The following is a 21,175-nucleotide window of genomic DNA, read 5'->3' as shown; positions in this document are numbered from 1 at the left end:
ATTTTTTTTGCTAAATAGTTTCTGCCTCACCTGCCCTGAATGATGCGTCACCACTGGTCCTAGTCTACCTCTTTCAGGTAATAAAGTCAATGCAGTATTAGCCTTATATTTAGCTAATCTATGATGGGTTATGCATAATAAGCTTCTAATTTATAGCCTATGTCTCTTACGCAGTAAGCAAGCACCTGTGATCGTCTGGCCTCTCTTTAAAAAAACGCTCCTGACAAGTGAGTACATTGTCTATGCCAGGCAAAATCGCGCCTCATTGGTATGGATGTGTGCAAATGAATGTCACAATGAAAACTGCTTCAACAAATGCAAATGCAGCTACTTTGCTGTTATTCTGGTGCACGTTTTGACTTGACTGGAAGTTAGCCGTAGTTGGCTAACTAGCACGCAAGATATAAGAACATTATCGATACAGTACAAAAAGACTGAAGACTGGGTCGGGTTTCTGGCAACCAAACCGATAAGCAGGGACTACCAGCAGGCCTGGGTAGCGACCCTATATTTGTGGCTGGACTATATCTTGTGGAAGGATTAAATAGTATGAATAAATCCATCAAAATAATGTTTTTAATTAAAATATGTAAATCATTATTTGAATATGTTGGTAATATGTTGTATAAAAGTGATAATGCCCTTGAAATCGGTGTTTGGAGGATATATTGGCATGGTTTGCCAGCCCTCGACTTGGTCTCAGGCCTAACAAACCCATGCAAATATCTCCTCCAAACACTGACCTCTTGGTCATTATCACTTAAGTATAATACAATACAGTACAGTAAGACTATTTGGTCATTATCACTTAAGTATAATACAATACAGTACAGTAATACAGTTCACACTCAAAAAGATTAGCCTACTGGAGCTAGTTTCATTTATTTACCCAAGAGATGATATAGCTAGCTACTTCTATGGGCTTTTATGTTTTTCTTTCATGCATAATGTGCAATAGCCTATATCATACAGTAGTCAGTCTATATGTATTGAATAACGGCAAAATCTTTTGGGCATTTTTGGGCTTCATTAAATGTCATTAATGTAGGGCTCATAAAATGTATTTAATATATGGCTCATTAGGATCAGGTTTGAATTTTAATGCTGATCAAAGCTCTGATCAAATCCATACTTTTATTTGCTTTATAATGCTTTTGAATGACACTTCCTGTTTAACGGGAAATACCTGGTTACCCGGGACAAAAGTAATTCATTCTCGGGATGGAACATTTGTAAAATACCGGGAAAATATTCAACCCTAGTACAATGACTGAAATGCACTTGGGATGGTCACCTAATCACATAATTATTGTTAGAAGAATATCTCTGGTAAGTTGCAGCAACTTCTTGTGTATTGAAGGCCATCATGACCATGGGCTCCTCCAATCAGCCCATCTCAACGCTGGAGAAGGAGAACTATCAAGGTGTTGTTTGGCATTGGACAATGAGACACAAAAGCCCTTATACTTTATTCATGCCATCCATCTAAGTTTCAAGTTGTTATTGCCAGGTGCACAAGTACAGTGAAGTGGCTTTCGTTTTCAATGCCCCAGCAGCCAGCTGACTCTGTGCACCTCTGTCAGCTGTCCACTTCAGTTGCAATCCTTGCAGCTCAAGAGCGTGACTGCGGGAAGAAGTATCATCCTCCATCTCTTCCTTGATGAGCCCCTGCGCTCATACATATTTTAATATGGCACATAGAGCTATCTTTATTATTCAAATGGTTTTTCTTCCACCGCTCGGATGTTAAAGGAAAGATAATGCTTTGTCAAGGCGCCAATCTCTCTGCTAATTTAAGTCATGTCTGGCGTGAGAGAGGCTCAATATTACTGTTCTGTACACATAATCAGCAGTGCAGTATGTTTTTCATTATGATTGCCCTCGCTTCCTTATTCTCCCACTCGATCCACAGCTCATAAAGAGGGTCTCATCTGTGTCTCGTTACTGATGTGATGAACAGTTATTGTGTTGGCTTACACTTTTCTTTAGTTTGCTTGTTGTTGTTATGTTCATCCCAGTGCACATACACTTAAAATCAGTAACTTTCTCCATACCTTATGGTATTGCCTAAGTCTCCTGCTGAAATGTGACTGCTTTTTTTGTATGCACACGCTTAAAAAGCGAGCGTATTCATATTTTATCAGACACTCTTATCTAGAACGATTTACATGAGCAATTAGGGTTAAGTGCCTTGCTCAAGCCTACATCAATCAATTTTCACCTAATTGGCTCAGGGATTTGAACCAGAGACCTTTTGGTTACTAGCCAAACACTCTTTACAACTAGGCTGTCTGCCACCCCAGTGAAAATCGGTGGAATTCAATTTATAGAGAGCATAAAGAGTTTCTTTCTTTTTACTTGACATAGGCCTACTGTATTGGTGATTCAGAAAGGCACCTAACCAATACATTTGTTTATTATTGTATCCTATGGTTATTTATTCAAGCCTTGAATGCTTGTTTTGTTATAGTGCAAATCATGGTCTTGTAGCATTTTTTCCTCAAATGTATTTGTTAAGAGATTCTGTTGAGACCTCATAGGGCAGCAGCGGTATCTGATATGACTGTCATATCCCATAATCCTAAAACCCACAGGAAGCTGCTGGGGGGAGAACGACTCATAATAATGTCTGGAACGGCATGAATGGATTCACTAATTCCGCTCCAGCCATTACCACGAGCCTGTCCTCCCCAATTAAGGTTCTGCCAACCTCCTATGCTATAGCTGCCCCTGGATTGGTCTCTCTGATAATGGCTTTTAGCAGGATTGTGATCCTCAGGACTAAATCAATAGGGAAATAGATATTGACCAACAGTAATGTACCAAAGCCTATTTTCAGGCTCTTCTCAGCCCTCGTTGTTTCTTTCAAGACGAACTGGAAACAAACAACCTCTACCAAAACAACCGAACTCCTATATTTTAAATGTCCATGTGGACTCTATGAAAACTGCCACTGTGTTGACATATTCTAGATCAGTTTCCTGATCCATTTGTTGATGCCCTGCAATCGTGGTGGTGCTTGGGTTACTGTGCCACTGACATAGTACTCCTCAGAGCCATCCATTATTAAAAGCCTAAAACTTTCAGATGGGCAGCAGGTCTTGCTGAAGGTGCTGCACAAACAACACAAGTTCACAGGTGGGATCTGAGCTAAGGATGTCGAAGAGAAGATGGGTGGAATTCAAGATCTGCCAGACCATAAGCTGCACAGCTCCCATCAGTCGAAGACACAGACCCCCTTCTCCTGCTGCTGCCGGTATGTAGGTGTCACTGTCTGTGTAGAAGCTTCAAAGGTTTGATGTTTCTTTTCTGTGAGCTTTCTTGACCTAAATCACATTTTCAACGCTGATTATCAGGGTCTGCATGGTTTTCCAGCGCAATGGAGAATCCAGAGAATGTTCCTAAATGCTATAAGTGGTATAATTTGTGATGAGGTTGGGTTGGAAGCATTGACTGTAAATGTCAGATGGACATATTCTATGATTATGTGCAAATTGTGCTCTCATTTATTATTAGTTTTTAATACCAAAATTGCAGAAATAATCATTTGGAGAGACCACTATAAATTCGTCATGATATTATTATTAGAGTACGAAAACTTTATAAAAAAAAACTCAACTCAGTTTGAACACTATTGTGAATGTTTTAGATCTGTTCTTAACTGGGCAGTGTGAAATGAATCACAATTAGCAATTGTGCAACACAGTGACCTTGTTTGCACCTCCACAGAAATGATTTTGATTTACTCACGCATATGATTTCAATCAATGTATATTTAATTTGTATACAGTATGTTTCCCTCTGTAATTTGTTTTAATCAAATGACACGTTTTGACATTTCCTGCAGTACGATCCTAAAGGGGCGTACCAGCAGAAAACAGCCACCTACGTGACGTCAACGCAATCGTGTTTACGTGGATAACATGGCGGCGGAGATGTGGTTGTAGCAAGGACTATGTCTTCTCCTAATGCAAGCCTGTCGCACTGATATGAAACCATTACTAAACAAAGTGAATGTCAACAAACAGAAACTTTCCCCACAGACTCTGGGCTAATTCGCTAACTCTTCGCATGAAGCCATTTTCCTCTTTTCTCAGCTACATACAACCGTAATGGAAGACGAAGAGAGGCAAAAGAAGCTCGAGGCCGGCAAGGCAAAGGTATGATAGCCTACTACTAGCTATCTAGCCGAGGTCAATTATTTATTTGCGTTTCAAAGTTTCTGTTAGTCTGGCTTGGGAACCACATTCATTGCTGCACGTGGTTCCCGTTATACATGGGCTTACATCGTTTTATTTAGGAGCTGTTTCGGGAGCCCCTTCCGTGTTCCCCTCCCTGTCAGCTGTCACTACTAGAAAACATGCACCCCCATGGCATGGATGACAGCCCGGGGGTTTTAGATGTCTGTGTTAGCCAGCTAGCAAGACTTCCTTTGTCATGTGAAGTTCCATTGGTATCTCATAGAAACGTGCTGTTTCCTCCTAAAATGTAGCTACCAGTTTTGAAGAGAAGTATTAATTTGAACTTGGATAGTTAGCGAACCAATTCATCCTTTACTGACAACGTCAGGCTTGATTAACACCACGTGATTGAAATGTTGAGATTCTTGTGTGACAGGTTCAGGACATGCCCCTAGTTAGCTTGAGCAAACTCACATGTTCCATACGTCACGGATTCTTGGTTTCCTTTTTTATGCACGCTAACGTTACTGTAACCACCAGTGCTACAAATGAGGTCATAAACAACCCTGCTGAATGATATGAAAAAAAAGGTGCCAATTGCTTATCTCATGCAGAAGGCGAGGTCACACAAGCTCTGCTCTCCATGAAATCAATCAAGCTTTGCAATGCAACATATGCTCACCTCACATACTATTTCAATGTATGATTTATTTTAATCAGAATTGAATACAATTTCGAAATATCCGGTGAACAGGCACAATAGCCTACTTTATGATGATACGATAACCCACCCTCATAGTTAACAGAGAAGGATGATGATAGTGTAAAAATAGAATAGTCACTTCCCTGCTAGAGTCCCAAAAATATATAAAAGGGTGCTTGTAGGCAGATGGAAAGAAAGTAGACTGGACTGTTAATGCAGGTTAGCCTCTACAAATCCAAGAGTGGAAGACTCCTCCCTCATCTCTTACATGTAGGCTCACTTTTTGTGAACAGTCAAGTCACAAGTCAGACTATTGAATAAACTTCATTTGAACATACTTCACCTGTTGTCTGCTGATTTTGTCCATATGTAGGAGGTAATCTGAGACAATATCCACAGTAGTGTTATTAACACAACTTTCTGTACGCTGGTTTGTATTTTCAATTCTGACATAATACGCACGAGATTTGCATATGTCAACAATGGCAGAGTTTAACTGAAGCACAGACCAAATTTTGTCCCATGCAATGGGCTAGCAAATTTCACAAGCCCTTCCAGCTGATTGCGAGGTAACGTGCTTTGGTCAACAATATTCGGCTATTTGTTTACATATTGTGCATCACGTGAAATTCATCGGGAGATGGAAAATACAAGGAACAGAACTGACCAGCGCTGCAAAAAAGTTGAGTAAACAACACTTTCCTGTGGTTACCCTATCTCTACTTCCTACTGCCAAAAGGACCAACAGCATGGACAATTAGTAATGTGCATTTTAAAATGATTGTATTAAACCTTCTGGCTTGTAGAGACTATTGCATAATTTTTACAGTGTCTTCTTTCAGACTGATATCCATGGAGAAAGCATGGTAACAGTCGAATGTTTAGACAAACTGAAAGTCCTTTCAGAATTTGAGGTTACCGACCTTTGCAGTGTCATTCCCCTGCCTTAGTCCCTTAACGAGCTTACGCCCTAATGAAGTTTATTTTGAGTCATGAATCTATCTATTTTGAGCCAGCATTATTCATTCAGTATTTGAAGGCTAGATCTATTGAAAGGGAAAACACTTTTTGTGTCACCACACCTGAAACTATTTTGGAACGTGCAAATTTAAACTAGACTGTCTCAATAATCAACTAGCAAGGCTATATTTAAATGCTCAGTAACGATAGCAGTAAGGCACCACTACATCGCAGTGTTGAGGCGCCACTACAGCCTGGGGTTCGATCCCAGGCTGTCACAACCGACCATGACTGGGAGCCCCATAGGGGGGGTGCACAATTGGGCCAGTGCCGTCCGGGTTAAGGGAGGGTTTGGCCAGAGGGGGGCTTTCCTTGGCTCATCATGCTCTAGCGACTCCTTGTGAACGATGTTTCCCCTGACTCATTGGTGCGGCTGACTTACGGGTTAAGCGAGCAGTCTCTTAAGAACGCGGCCAGGCGTTTGGAGTACGCATGTCTCGACCTTTGCCTCTCCCAAGCACATTGAAGTTGCAGCGATGAGACAAGGTTGTAACTAGCAATGGGAGAAAATATGTTAAACTACTTAATAAAATAAGAAATGCTTCAGAGTGGTTGCAAAAGTATAGGTCTAGGCCATCTAGGAGTCAAAAAAATGTAATGATTCTATGGGAGATTCTCAATTGGGATAGTCCGTCCTCTCCTCGATTCCTTTGTCCTCCTCTGATTGTGGGGACTTAGCAGGCCCCACAATCAGATTGAATGATTTTCTATGGAAAGGGGGGCATTGCTACTAATGTTAGCGCTATCTGTTCCCATAGACTTTCAATGCAGATAGGCTGGGTAGTGTAGTATTCCAGTATAGAGCTACTGTAGTGTTTTGCTACTGTAGAAATGGTTCAGGCTCCTGTTGGTTCTGTTGAGTAATTGAGACTCTATTTAAAAGTGTGTCTCAGCAGAAATATATAATTGCTTACATAAAAACCTTGAATTCCATCAAATAAACATTTATGCTAATCAACCTAAGTGGAGGCTCAAATATCTTCCATATTCTTGAGTGCGTGATCTTCAATCAAGCAGGATGTTTTCCTTTTGCGTGCCATCATTTAATCTGTGAATATGCACACACAACTTTGCATCTGGAAATTGCGACATGGAAACAAGCGTCACCACTCAACACTTAATTGCTTTGATACATATAGTACTAGGCTTATAAGTCTTTCAAAGACACTCGCCAACTAGCCAATATGAGACATTAGTAGACCCAGACCTAGCCTTTAGGTTATTGATGACAGAGGTACCCAGCATAACCTGCTTGATTAAGGATAATCCCCTGTCAGGACACAGGCCATGGCTTGACCTCACTCATCTAACTATAGGCTATATTATGGAACAAAACATCTTAAGTGTTGAAAGAAACATAGCTTATCTTAAACTTTGATCGTTTTTTATCTTTCATAGAGCTCTCCCCCAGCTCCGATTCTCTCCTATATTAATGTTAAAAGAGGACTGCTAGGTTGATTTGGAATTTGATGGACCAGGGGTAAGAAAGACTGAAAATGGTTTTGTATTAGCTATATTGAAATCAGTTAATCTGCACATAGCCACAAGTTGAATGATTCCTCAACAACAACAATAACAAAAATATTTTCGCAAAATATAATCCGTAGGAGGGTCCTTTTGGTGGAAGGATTTTTGACACATTTGTATCTTAATAAATAGTTGAAGTTGGAATATTTGCAACATTCTGGCTTTACGCAGGCCTCCTTTAAGACTATAATGTAGGTGCTTACAAAACAATAATTGGTGTGATATGAAGCTTTACCGCTTGCTCTGTATTATGAGTAGTATTTTGATATGACATTTTATACAATAAAATGGCCAATGTCCATAAAGATGGCAGAGTACAGATAATTGGTTTAGCAGTATCCACATTTTTTTTAAATGACATGGTTCAATGCACCAATAAATCAGCACAATCTACTTTCTCAGTTTTTCAAATTGCTGACATCTTCGAGCTAGAATTGTGATTATGCTAATGCCGATACAAAAAGTAATGTAGAGCAATTTACAATCTGGCGAATTTAGCAAACAAAGGATTTGTGGTAGCCATCTTTATGCACGTTTGCCATTGGCAATGTAACAAATCACCAGCAGAGGAAAAACATTTTGAATCCATTTTACATTTTAATTTGATTAATTTAGCCGATGCTCTTATCCAGAGCAATTTACAGTTAGTGCATTCATCTTAAGATAGCTAGGTGGGACCACCACATGTCACATTTACTCTGTTGGTAGCCTAATGCTTACAAATTTGTTTTAATAACTTTGTTCATTAAACAGACAATACACACCTACCCGATCAGTAAACACACATATACTTTATAGTAAGAATATAACTGAATAAAATACAAATAATATTATTCCCACACAACTTGTCACAGGAAAGTGTGGAACCACTGTCATATATAAAAATAAAGTCATATTTTGAAACAGAGCCCAAGTACAGACACAGGCCTACAGACCAGACACTCTAACACACACATTATTCTTTAGTTGTATTGTTGGTATTTTTGTATTGTATTGTTTGTACAGTATATAGTTGTATTTTAAAATTGTTACTGTCCTTCTGTATCAGTGTTTTTCTTACTTGTTTTTTGTGAACCCCAGGAAGAGTATTTACTGCTTCTGCAAAAGCTAATGGGGATCCAAATATACAAATCCAAGCTCATGCTTTTTTGATCCACGTTTCGTCTTTCCCTACCCTCTCTAGTTTGTTAGGGAGCAGCCGTAGTGTTTTCAGCATGATACCGATAGAAAATACAAATCCTATTTTCACAAGCATGTCTCTCTCTTGTTCATATATCACATCCTCTGCAGACTTTTGTAGTTGCCGATACGAGATCGGGCAAAATAATAGGCCTACACTTGATTTATGCTACATTATTGCATGCTAAATGTTTCTGATCAGTGATAAATGAGCAAACAATAGATTAGCTTATACCACCTCCACTTATTTGCCCAGTCAGAAACCAATTAACCAAATAGCCTATACAGACAGATTCAGTGAAACAAATTCACATTGATTGATTATCAGACAAGTCAGTGAATTCACAGGCTCTTGGTCGGGAGTAGCCCTAGGCTACCAAGCAACTGCGAGTGAAGAGTAAAATAATCCACTTGTTAAACTACATAACATGCTGGCACAATTTTCTAATACATGAGCCAACTAGACAAGATGATCATGAGCAGCACTCCCCTGAACTTAGCTAACGTTTCCCCAACCTAATTGTAGCCTAACCAATATCTAAACGGAGATTCAGTGAAAACTCAAATCTGACCTTATTGATTTATCAAGACGAATCCCCACCCTTGTCTCAAAGCAGCGCAATGGCACTGTCCCAATTAAAACAGTGCTGAAATGATCAAGTTGACCACTTGCGGGTAGGCTATTGCTTCAAATTTATTACAAGGATTGGGTGACTTTGGGAGATTCAGTAAGCAACAATTTGCCTAACCTTTCAGACATAAAGAAAAGGTGGAAAATGTTAACATTATGGTAAAGTTGGCAGAAAAACACCTTGATATGAAAGGCATATAGGTCATAAGGTGGCTTTGAATTTGCCATAACCCCCTAACCTTTTCAGATATATGAAAAAGCTGGTATAAAAATTTTGGTCTGTGTATGAAAATAATAATACAGTGATTTCCTTACCAATGCTATCCCTCACAGTTATGTTGTCTCACCTGAAGGAATTTGACCTCCATTGACTTCAATAGAAATGTTTTGAAGTTGGCTTCCATGGTGGCTTGTTACAGGTTCCTCTGCACACCGCCATCAACATTTTGTTTTTAGGGAAAACATTGCCAGTGCCTTACTTTTCCTATTTCCCATTCACCCAGGTGGCTTTATCAAACCTCATGTGTTTTACTGAGCATATAGCCTAGCGTTGTAGTGAATTCCATTCCATCTTTCTGCACCTTCAACAATAACAGCCAGGTCGGTATGCATTTGATTTAAAGTATGTACTTTTCACAAATGAAACAGCATGAACATCCTACAGTCAAGTCAAACCCTCTGCTCCATGGTGTTGTAATTGTGCCTCAATAGCTTCTCCTTTCACCATTTTTTTGCGCGTCCTAATATTATGCTAAATATTTAAAGGACTGGAGCCATCATGTAGTAAGTTTGTTGCTGAGGAGAATCATAAAACCCACCATGTTCTCTGGAGCACAGAGGCCCAAAAGGCTCTCGCTTAAAAATAATACAGAGGAGCCTCTCCACAGTCTGCAATGGAGAACTGTTGGAAACATGAGATGTCTCATTTATTTTATTTCAATTGCAATACTGGCCTTTTTAGATCATTGATATGTTTTATTTTTCGCCCCTATTCGATTTTGCTGCCTGTAGCCTATGCTTTTTTTTGATGGTGTCGGAATCACTGTGTCATGACTGTGTTGATATGCCGACTTTTGATTGTCGCAGCACCAGTCAAGATGGCTGTCAGGCATTGTGCCAGCAACAGCAAGTGGCTTTCCTCGTCACTGGAACGACACTAATAGTGCTTTAGAACTCTGACACAGCCCATTTCACTGATCACGGAAATGGAGTTTAGGGCTAGTTGATTTTATTCATCAGGGATTTTTCTGCCATTGAAATCCTTGGGTGGGCCGCCTAAGCATTTTTTTTTTTTTGCATGTCCTAATTCCAAACTGTGAAAAAAAAAACCCTTTAAAACCCTTTAAAACCCTTTTGCAATTATGTTAGCACAGCTGAAAACTGTGGTGCTGATTAAAGAAACAATAAAACTGGCCTCCTTTGTACTAGTGGAGTATCTGGAGCATCAGCATTTGTGGGTTCGATTGCAGGCTCAAAATGGCCAGAAACAAAGAGTTTCTTCTGAAACTCGTCAGTCTATTCTTGTTCTGAGAAATTAAGGCAATTCAATGCGAGAAACTGCCAACAAACTGAAGATCTCGTACAACACTGTGAACTACTCCCTTCACAGTACAGCATAATTGCAAAAGCCTTTTTTTAAATGATCAACTTGGATTAGCTAACACAACGTGCCATTGGATCACAGGAGTTATGGTTGCTAATAATGGGCCTATGTAGCTCCAATAGTCATTTACAACATTAACAATGTCTACACTGTATTTCTGATCAATTTGATGTAATTGTAAAGGACAAAATGAGCTTTTCTTTTAAAAACGACATTTTAAAGTTGACCCAAAAAACAGGGACATTTTTAAGTTACCCCAAACTTTTGAATGGTAGTGTATATATTTTCTGTGTTGGAAAAATGCTTTTAAATGACTACAACCATATATAAAGTACATAGAAAATACCTAATATATATTTTTTAAAGCTGCAATATGTCACTTTTTGGATGACTTGATCAAATTCACATAGAAATGAGAGTTATAGATCTGTCACTCATTAAATGCAAGTGTAAGTGGTAGATCTGTTTTATGGGCACTAATTCTATGTCTCCCATTCTTAAGTTTTGTTTTTGCATCTTACTTTTGAGTTTTGTACACCTGTTTCAATCAGCTGAAAATACAATATTTTTAGAAATTGAAAATATATTTTACAACTGTTTAGATGTTACTGTAACTCTCTACACTATACATTGTTTTTTTTTTTGTCACAAACTGAAATTAGTTCCAACTATTAGAATTTCAGCATCCATCAATAGACAGCGCGATTTTAGCAAATTGCACTTTTAATAATATTATCTTTGAGAATTTACAATCACCAAAATAAAAGCTAGACAGGGAGAACCCGCCCCCCCCCCACAAAAAAATACAATGTATTGATTTTGTTTGAGCAAATGAACACAGCATTAGCCATGGCAAAATGCATAGAATTGCATGAAATTTGCTTTCAAACTGCAACATTTTCTCTTAGCTCCATGAATTTTTTTGAATTGCAGGAAATTTGATGAAAAATGCAAAAATGTCTCCACCAAGATAGGGGCCTCTAAACACCTACCACTTAAGCTCCTTTCAGCAAGATCCTTAAAGTAATAGACCTATCTTTACTTTGTGGGTGTATGACACTTTTTTCTGCTCTTGGAGGTGGCACTTGACCACTTGCGGGTAGGCTAATCAATCCTGCAATTCCTATAGTAAAACTGTCTGCTACTTCCGACTCGCAAGCAATTACCAGTTTGAATCAAGTTTTAATACCCCGTATGGTGGTCACACTCTGTTTAGTCCATATTGAGCGTACGTTTGGAGTCTTTGGGTAATTAATCAGTCTTGACTCTGCTAATGACTCCATTTCGGTCTAAAGCTATTTTGTGTAATGGTCTAGTCTCCAGAGCCAAGTGCCCTTAGTTCAACCACAGCCAACTGAACACATTCATGACCATTTGGAGGTACAAAACTTTTAGGCTACCTATACATTTTCTGTTTGTACACCCAGCTGTGGTTAGTGTATTGCCTTTTGCCTTTGAGCATCTAATGCTATAGCCTAAGTCATTCTAGTATTCATCTTGGCATTGAAGACGGGTGTTACAATTGTGATAAGGGTCCCATGTATTTCGGCCTATAACTACACTACCGCCTAATTTAATCTGCTGTTGACCGTTATTCATTATCTTTCAATCAGTGCTTGTTACAACAACAAAAAATTCACAGTAGCCTAGTGGGCACAGAAAACAAGCTATCTATAGTGTGATCTGTCTAAGTGAACAATCATCACTCACATACAGCAAACATTACTCAATGTGCCATAATTGATCAAATAGAAAGCCTCAAAACACTGAACCTAGTATGGTACGGTGTTCGATGTTAATTTTGTTTATCTATTGTTGGTATCAGTGGGGGATAAGCAGTGACACTGAGTAACAGATAATCGCTCTCTTGTAACGGTGCCAGCGGCTGAATTAGCTAACCTAGACCTTTTGTGAAACAACTCAATGATGGAATGCTTGATGCAGAAATCTCTAGAATTATTATCCAACAAGCCAATGTTTTGCTTTGAAGTGCTTAGAGTAGCATAGGAATAAGCACTGAAGACTTAATTACCTGTCTGTCCTAGATAAAGAATGTTTGCAAAACAATATCACAGTTACTCCATCTTTGAGACTGCAGATGGCATTATACACCTACTACGCAGGCCTCAGTCCCATGTGCTTGTCCAACTCAATGGTCCTTTGCCATATAGGGCAACACATAATCATCTGCAATTGAACTCTGTGAAAGATTAGCCAAGGATTCCAATTTACTTTTGGGAGAAAATGAATTGAATTGGATTCTGCTGTGCAAATCAGAGGTCGACCGATTAATCGGAATGGCCGATTAATTAGGGCGAATTTCAAGTTTTCACAACAATCGTAAATCTGTATTTTTGGACACCAATTTGGCCAATAACATTTTTTTAATTTTTATATATTTTAATTGTATTTTTTTACACCTTTTTATTTAATCATTATTTAACTAGGCAAGTCAGTTAAGAACACATTCTTATTTTCAGTGATGGCCTAGGAACGGTGGGTTAAATGTCTCGTTCAGGGGCAGAACGACAGATTTTGCACATTCGCGAAAAAGGACTGTCGTTGCTCCAACGTGTACCTAACCATAAACACCAAGGCCTTAATTAAAATCAATACACAGAAGTATATATTTTTAAACCTGCATATTTAGCTAAAAGAAATCCAGGTTAGCAGGCAATATTAACCAGGTGAAATTGTGTCACTTCTCTTCCGTTCATTGCACGCAGAGTCAGAGTATATGCAACAGTTTGGGCCGCAAATTTGCCAGAATTTTACGTAATTATGACATAACATTGAAGGTTGTGCAATGTAACAGGAATGTTTAGATTTATGGATGCCACCCGTTAGATAAAATACGGAACGGTTTCATATTTCACTGAAAGAATAAACGTCTTGTTTTCGAGATGATAGTTTCCAGAGTCGACCATATTAATGACCTAAGGCTCGCATTTCTGTGTGTTATCATGTTATAACGAAGTCTATGATTTGATAGAGCAATCTGACCGAGTGGTGGTAGGCACCAGCAGGCTCGTAAGCATTCATTCAAACAGCACTTTCCTGCGTTTGCCAGCAGCTGTTTATGACTTCAAGCCTATCAACTCCCGATATTAGGCTGGTGTAACCGATGTGAAATGGCTAGCTAGTTAGCGGTGTGCGCGCTAATAGCGTTTCAAACGTCACTCGCTCTGAGACTTGGAGTAGTTGTTCCCCTTGCTCTGCATGGGTAACGCTGCTTCGATGGTGGCGGTTGTCGTTGTGTTCCTGGTTCGAGCCCAGGTAAGAGAGAGGAGAGGGACGGAAGCTATACTGTTACACTGGCAATACTAAAGTGCCTATAAGAACATGCAATAGTCAAAGCTTAATGAAATACAAATGGTATAGAGAGAAATAGTCCTATAATAACTACAACCTAAAACTTCTTACTTGGGAATATTGAAGACTCATGTTAAAAGGAACCACCAGCTTTCATATGTTCTCATGTTCTGAGCAAGGAACTTAAACGTTAGCTTTCTTACAAATTCAGAGCGAAAAGAATGCTTGAACTAATTGTTCTGACTTAACAGCACCCAAGCTAACGTTGGCTAGCTTGCTAGCTACTTTCAGGCACAAATGAGAGAACAGCTCACTCTGACCATTTTACTCGCCCTATAGCAGAGCAGGTTAGGCTGTTTGTATGTTATCTAGAGTGTTGGTGACTGCAACTGCTGCTGGTAACAATTTATTTATGCTGTTTTGCAAATGTTTACTGACACCCGCCATATTCAACGGGTGTTGAGTGTTCCTAAATTCGTCAGTTATTCTTCACTCTGGCACACACATACGAGAGTGTGCTGAAATCATAGTAGATAGCCAGAGCGAATTTACCAGCTACGTCAATCGACAGTTGTCGTAGTGACAACATAAACATTCTATTGAAATAGTTACAGTTGAAGTCGGAAGTTTACATACTTAGGTTGGAGTTGTTAACTCGCTTTTTAACCACTCCACACCTTTCTTGTTAACAAACTATAGTTTTGGCAAGTCTGTTAGGACATCTACTTTGTGCATGACACAAGTCATTTTTCCAACAATTGTTTACAGACAGATTATTTCACTTATAATTCACTGTATCACAATTCCAGTGGGTCAGAAGTTTACATACACTAAATTGACTGTGCCTTTAAACAGCTTGGAAAATTACAGAAAATGATGTCATGGCTTTAGATGCTTCTGATAGGCTAATTGACATAATTTGAGTCAATCAAAAGAAATCAGCCAAGACCTTAGAAAAACAATTGTAGACCTCCACAAGTCTGGTTCATCCTAGGGAGCAATTTCCAAATGCCTGAAGATACCACATTCATCTGTACAAACAATGGCACGCAAATATAAACACCATGGGACCACGCAGCCGTCATACCGTTCAGGAAGGAAACTCATTCTGTCTCCTAGAGATGAACGTACTTTGGTGAGAAAAGTGCAAATCAATCCAAGAACAACAGCAAAGGACCTTGTGAAGATGCTTGAGGAAACAGGTACAAAAGTATCTATATCCACAGTAAAACGAGTCCTATATCGACAACCTGAAAGGCCGCTCTGCAAGGAAGAAGCCACTGCTCCAAAACCGCCATAAAAAAGCCAGACTATGGTTTGCAACTGCACATGGGGACAAAGATTGTTCTTTTTGGAGAAATGTCCTCTGGTCTGATGAAAAAAAAATAGTACTCTTTGGCCATAATGTCCATCATTATGTTTGGAGGAAAAAGAGGGAGGCTTGCAAGCCGAAGAACACCATCCCAACCGTGAAGAACGGGGGTGGCAGCATCATGTTGTGGGGGTGCTTTGATGCAGGAGGGACTGGTGCACTTCACGAAATAGATGGCATCATGATGGAGGGAAATTATGTAGATATATTGAAGGAACATCTCAAGAAGTTAAAGCTTGGTCGCAAATGGGTCTTCCAAATGGACAATGACCCCAAGCATACTTCCAAAGTTGTGGCAAAATGGCTTAAGGACAACAAAGTCATGGTATTGGAGTGGCCATCACAAAGCCCTGACCTCAATCCTATAGAAAATGTGTGGGCAGAACTGAAAAAGCATGCGCGAGCAAGGAGACCAACAAACCTGACTCAGTTACACCAGCTCTGTCAGGAGGAATGGGTCAAAATTCACCCAACACATTGGGGGAAGCTTGTGGAAGGCTACCTAAAACGTTTGACCCAAGTTAAACAATTTAAAGGCAATGCTACCAAATACTAATTGAGTGTATGTATGTAAAACTTCTGACCCACTGGGAATGTGATGAAATAAATAAAATAACCTCTCTACTATTATTCTGACATTTCACATTCTTAAAATAAAACAGGGAATTCTTACTGGGATTAAATGTCAGGAATTGTGAAACTGAGTTTAAATGTACTTGCCTAAGCTGTATGTAAACTTCTGACTTCAACTGTACTTTCATAGCAGAGTCTTTTGTTTGGACGAGTAGTGAGCTAGTTAAACAATGAACCATAATCCCAACTCAATATGTTAATACCCTGCATGAATCTGCAGGTAGCTAACCAACCAGGTTCAATGTTAGCTAGCTAAGATTAGGCTATAACTAGCAATGCAAATGGCTCTGAGATACGAGTAATTTTACTACGCAGATCATACATGTAACGTTAGCTAGCTAGCTAACAATACTCTTTCACTTGCAATGAAAGCAACTTTCTGACAAAATGAGAAACGTGTAATATCTGAAAATGTATCTAGCTAGACTCTTACCGTATAAATGGATGAATGGATTCTCGCTCTCTATCGCGGATGCCTTGGTTCTTCTTAGTTTGAAGATGTAATCCGGAGACAGGTGTTTTACAACAGCCTTCTGTGTCTTCTCTTTTCAATTCCGTCTGCATATTTGCAATCACACGCCAGAATTGTATCCATCTCCTTAGCTATCATACTCTAATTCCACTGATTTCAAAACTCGGTCCTCCAGAAAGTGGAGAGCAACATTTTTTCAATTCTGCTATGTGATATCTTTCAAAAAAGCTGCTTTAGAAAGGATAACCTATTCATACTGACCAGCTCATATTATAGAGCGAAGCGTGCTACATGGCAGACAAATGCAAACTCATCTCTCGGTGTCCAGCCCAATCATTATCTCAGCCAATCATGGTTTGCCGGAAGGTTGGTTCCTTTTCTGTGCCTAAACCAACTAAGCTCTTAATTTAACTATTGTATTCTTACTAACAGATAGCATATACATTGGGGCAAAAAAGTATTTAGTCAGCCACCAATTGTGCAAGTTCTCCCACTTAAAAAGATGAGGCCTGTAATTTTCATCATAGGTACACTTCAACTATGACAGACAAAATTAGGGTAAAAAATCCATAAAATCACATTGTAGGCTTTATAATTAATGAATTTGCAAATTATGGTTGGAAATATGTATCTGTAAGGTCCTCAGTCGAGCAGTGAATTTCAAACAGGTTCAACCACAAAGAACAGGGAGGTTGTCCAATGCCTTGCCAAGAAGGGCACCTATTGGTAGATGGGTAAAAAAACAATCAAAAATATTAGTTACACTTTGGATGGTGTATCAATACACCTAGTTGCTACAAAGGTACAGGCGTCCTTCCTAACTCAGTTGCCAGAGAGGAAGGACATTTCTCAAGGATTTCACCATGAGCTCAATTGTGACTTTAAAACAGTTAGTTTAATGGCTATGATAGGAGAGAACTGAGGATGGATGAACAACGTTGTAGTTACACCACAATACTAACCTAATTGACTGAGTGAACTGAAGGAAGCCAGGCCTCCCGAGTGTGCAGCGGTCTAAGGCACTGCATCTCAGTGTTGCGGTGTCACTACAGCCTGGGGTTCGATTCCAGGCTGTGTCACAACCGGCCGTGACCGGAGGTACCATAGGGTGGCGCACAGTTAGCCTGGTTAGGTGAGGGTTTGGCCGGGAGGGCTTTACTTCGTTCATTGCGTTCTAGTGACTCCTTGTGGCGGGCTGGGTGCCTGCAAGCTGACTCTGGTTGTCAATTGAACTGTTAATCCTCCGACACATTGGTGTGGCTGGCTTCCAGGTTAAGCGAGTGAGTGTTGAGAAGCACGGCTTGGCGTGTCATGTTTCGGAGGACGCATGACTCGACCTTTGCCTCTCCCGAGCCTGTTGGAGTTGCAGCAATGAAACAAGATCGTAATTGGATTGAAATTGGGGAGAAAAAGGGGAAAAAAATGTAAAAAGGAAGCATGTACAGAATTTAAAAACAATGTTTTAAACTTGCATCCTGTTTGCAACAAGGCACTAAAGTAATACTGCAAAAAATGTGGAAAAGCAATTAACTGTTGTCCTGAATACAACGTGTTACGTTTGGGGCAAATACAATACTAGACATTACAAGGGTACAACTCTCCATATTTTCAAACATAGTGGTCGCTGCAACATTTAATGGATATGATTGAAATCGTTAAGGAATGAGGAGTTTTTCCAGACAGTAACATAAAACACAAGGCCAAATCTACGCTGGAGTTGCTTACCAAGAAGAAAGTGAATGTTCCTGGCCGAGTTACAGTTTTGACTTAAATTTACTTGCAAATCGATGGCAAAACCTGAATGTTTATCTAGCAAAGAATGTGCAAATATTGTACATTCCAGGTGGGCAAAGCTCTTAGTCTCACAACTGAAAGAAATATGCACAGCTTTAATCACTGCCAAAGGTGCTTCTACGAAGTATTCACTCAGGTGTAAATACTTATCTAAATTATATATTTTTTATTTTTTAATACGTTTGATAACATTTCTGAAAACATGTTCTCACTTTATCTTAATGGTGTATTGTCTGTAAATGGGCGAGGGGGGGATTTAAAAAAATAAATACATTTTGAAATCAGGCTGTAACATAACAGAATTTGGAATAAGTTAAGGGGTATGAATACTTTCTGAAGGCACTGTACATATTGGTATATGCAAAGGCTAAGGGCATAAACTACACAAGTACATTTTTGTCTTTTATATATAGGTACTATACAAAAATTTGGACACCTACTACTTTTTTCTTTCTTACTTTTTTCTTCAATGTAGAATAATAGTGAAGACATCAAAACTATGAAATAATGGGATCAAGTAGTAACCAAAAAAGTGTTAATCAAAATACATTTTATATTCAAAGTAGCCACCCTTTGCCTTGATGACAGCTTTCTTTGCACACGCTTGATAGTCTCTCAACCAGCTTCACCTGGAAGGACATATTTACATTTTTACCCCTTTTTCTCCCCAATTTTTTTCGTGGTATCCAATTGTCCAATTGCTACAACTCCCGTACGGGCTCGGGAGAGTTGAATGTCATGCGTCCTCCGATACACAACCCAACCAGCCATACTGCTTCTTAACACAGCGCGCATCCAACCCGGAAGCCAGCCGCACCAATGTGTCGGAGGCTACACCGTGCATCTGGCAACTTTGGTTAGCGCGGACTGCGCCCGGCACGCCACAGGAGTCGCTGGTGCGCGATGAGACAAGGACATCCCTACCGACCAAGCCCTCCCTAACCCGGACGACGGACCTCCCGGCCGCGGCCGGTTACGACAGAGCCTGGGCGCGAACCCAGGGACTCTGATGGCACAGCTGGCGCTGCAGTACAGTGCCCTTAACCACTGCGCCACCCGGGAGGCCTAACAAGTGTAGACCTTAACGTGAAATGCTTACTTACAAGCCCTTAACCAACAGTGCTGTTCAAGAAGCGTTAAGAAAATATTGACCAAATAAACTAACACAATAACAAGGCTATATACAGGGTGTACCGGTACCGAGTCAGTGTGCAGGGGTACAGGTTAGTTGAGGTCATTTGTACATGTAGGTAGGGGTGACGTGACTATGCATAATAAACGAGTAGCAGCCGTGTACAAAACAAATGGAGGAGGGTGTCAATGTAAATAGTCCGGTGGCCAGTTGATTAATTGTTCAGCAGTCTTATGGCTTGGAGGTAGAAGCTGTCAAGGAACCTTTTGGTCTTAGACTTGGGGCTCTAGGTCCAAGAGGCTTCTAAAACCGCTTCTAACCCCAAGCCATAAGACTCCTGAACATCTAATCAAATGGCTACCCAGACTATTTGCATTCCACCCCCCTTCTTTTACACCGCTGCTACTATCTGATGTTATGTGGCCATAGTCACTTTAATAACTCTACCTACATGTAGTCACAGATTGTGGATAAACACTCTTCTGATCTTTCTATCAAAAAACACCCTACTGCCATGTGTGAGGAATGCATTTCTGCATATATTTCTAAGGTTTCACATAATTTTCAATATGTCAACAATGGCTTCAGTAAAAGTCTAAAGAATGCATATCAGAAAAAGCACACACAATGTAGTTAATGCACGTTTCTGAAGATGATATCCGACCGTTATATCATAACGCTGAAAAAGCATACGGACAATAAAAAGAGAAACCAATTATAGACCATATAAAATCTTTATCAAAGTTAAGCTTTGCAGAGAAAGTTTCAAAACGATCAATGTAAAGAGCATGTTTTACAAAAACGTAGCAAACAAGGTGATCAAATACTTATGTCATGCAATAAAATGCAAATTAATTACTTAAAAATCATACAATGTGATTTTCTGGATTTTTGTTTTAGATTCCGCCTCTCACAGTTGAAGTGTACCTATGATAAAAATTACAGACCTCTACATGCTTTGTAAGTGGGAATTCCTGCAAAATCGGCAGTGTATCAAATACTTGTTCTCCCCACTGTATATAGCTGCATGCACTAGGTAGAGCTGCATTGAGGTCTAGTGCTTTAGGATAACCTCAGTCTGGAAATGTGCCCTCTTTTAAGCTATGTTGTCTGACGGTGCAGTCAGCCCCCCCCCCCCAGGTAAGTGGGGTGTAGTATCCTTGGCAACAGGGTCTACCTGTTGCTCGCCATGCCGTGTGACATCTGCTGCCCATAATAGCCTGCTGTGTGAGCTCCCCTGCTTTCACCCAACTCCCATAGCCGGCCATTCAGTTCACTGACTGAACTCACTCACTCACTTCACCCCACTCAGTGGCTGTCACCAGTCCTTCATCCATAATGGATATCAGGGCTTTTACTGTCCAAGTCATGTAATTAGTGCCAGCATTCACTTATGGCGATTAACTGTACAGACCCCCTGCTGTTGGTGCACAGAGGGAAATTACATTTGTGTGTTTGTGGGTGTGGACTGCACACTGAGGGAAGTTTTTGTGTGTGTGTGTGTGTGTGTGTGTGTACACACACAGTCACGCATGCTCTGAGAGCTGATTTGTTTATTCTATGTCGGACTGTCCCAGGGGGAAAAATAAATAAAAATAAATATATATATATATATA

At 39.8% G+C, this 21,175-nt stretch overlaps 1 protein-coding gene across 8 annotated transcripts in view; it reads left to right on the top strand.

Annotated features, from left to right (window-relative positions):
* Window positions 1–3,900: 3,900 nt before the first annotated feature.
* Window positions 3,901–21,175, top strand: part of akap9 (A kinase (PRKA) anchor protein 9) — a 137,422-nt gene continuing 120,147 nt past the window's right edge. For 7 of the 8 annotated variants that reach the window (XM_031793533.1, XM_031793528.1, XM_020505389.2 and 4 more), the window contains exon 1: window positions 3,902–4,160. In XM_031793533.1, coding sequence (XP_031649393.1) covers window positions 4,113–4,160 — 48 coding nt within the window. In that variant the 5' untranslated portion in view covers window positions 3,902–4,112. Of the gene's footprint in view, window positions 4,161–21,175 lie in introns of all 8 variants that reach the window. The other variant, XM_031793529.1, reaches the window with a different exon arrangement.

The sequence above is a fragment of the Oncorhynchus kisutch genome, linkage group LG17 (assembly GCF_002021735.2).
Source record: "Oncorhynchus kisutch isolate 150728-3 linkage group LG17, Okis_V2, whole genome shotgun sequence".
NCBI lineage: Eukaryota > Metazoa > Chordata > Actinopteri > Salmoniformes > Salmonidae > Oncorhynchus > Oncorhynchus kisutch.
This window is presented reverse-complemented; position numbering and strand designations above follow the sequence as displayed.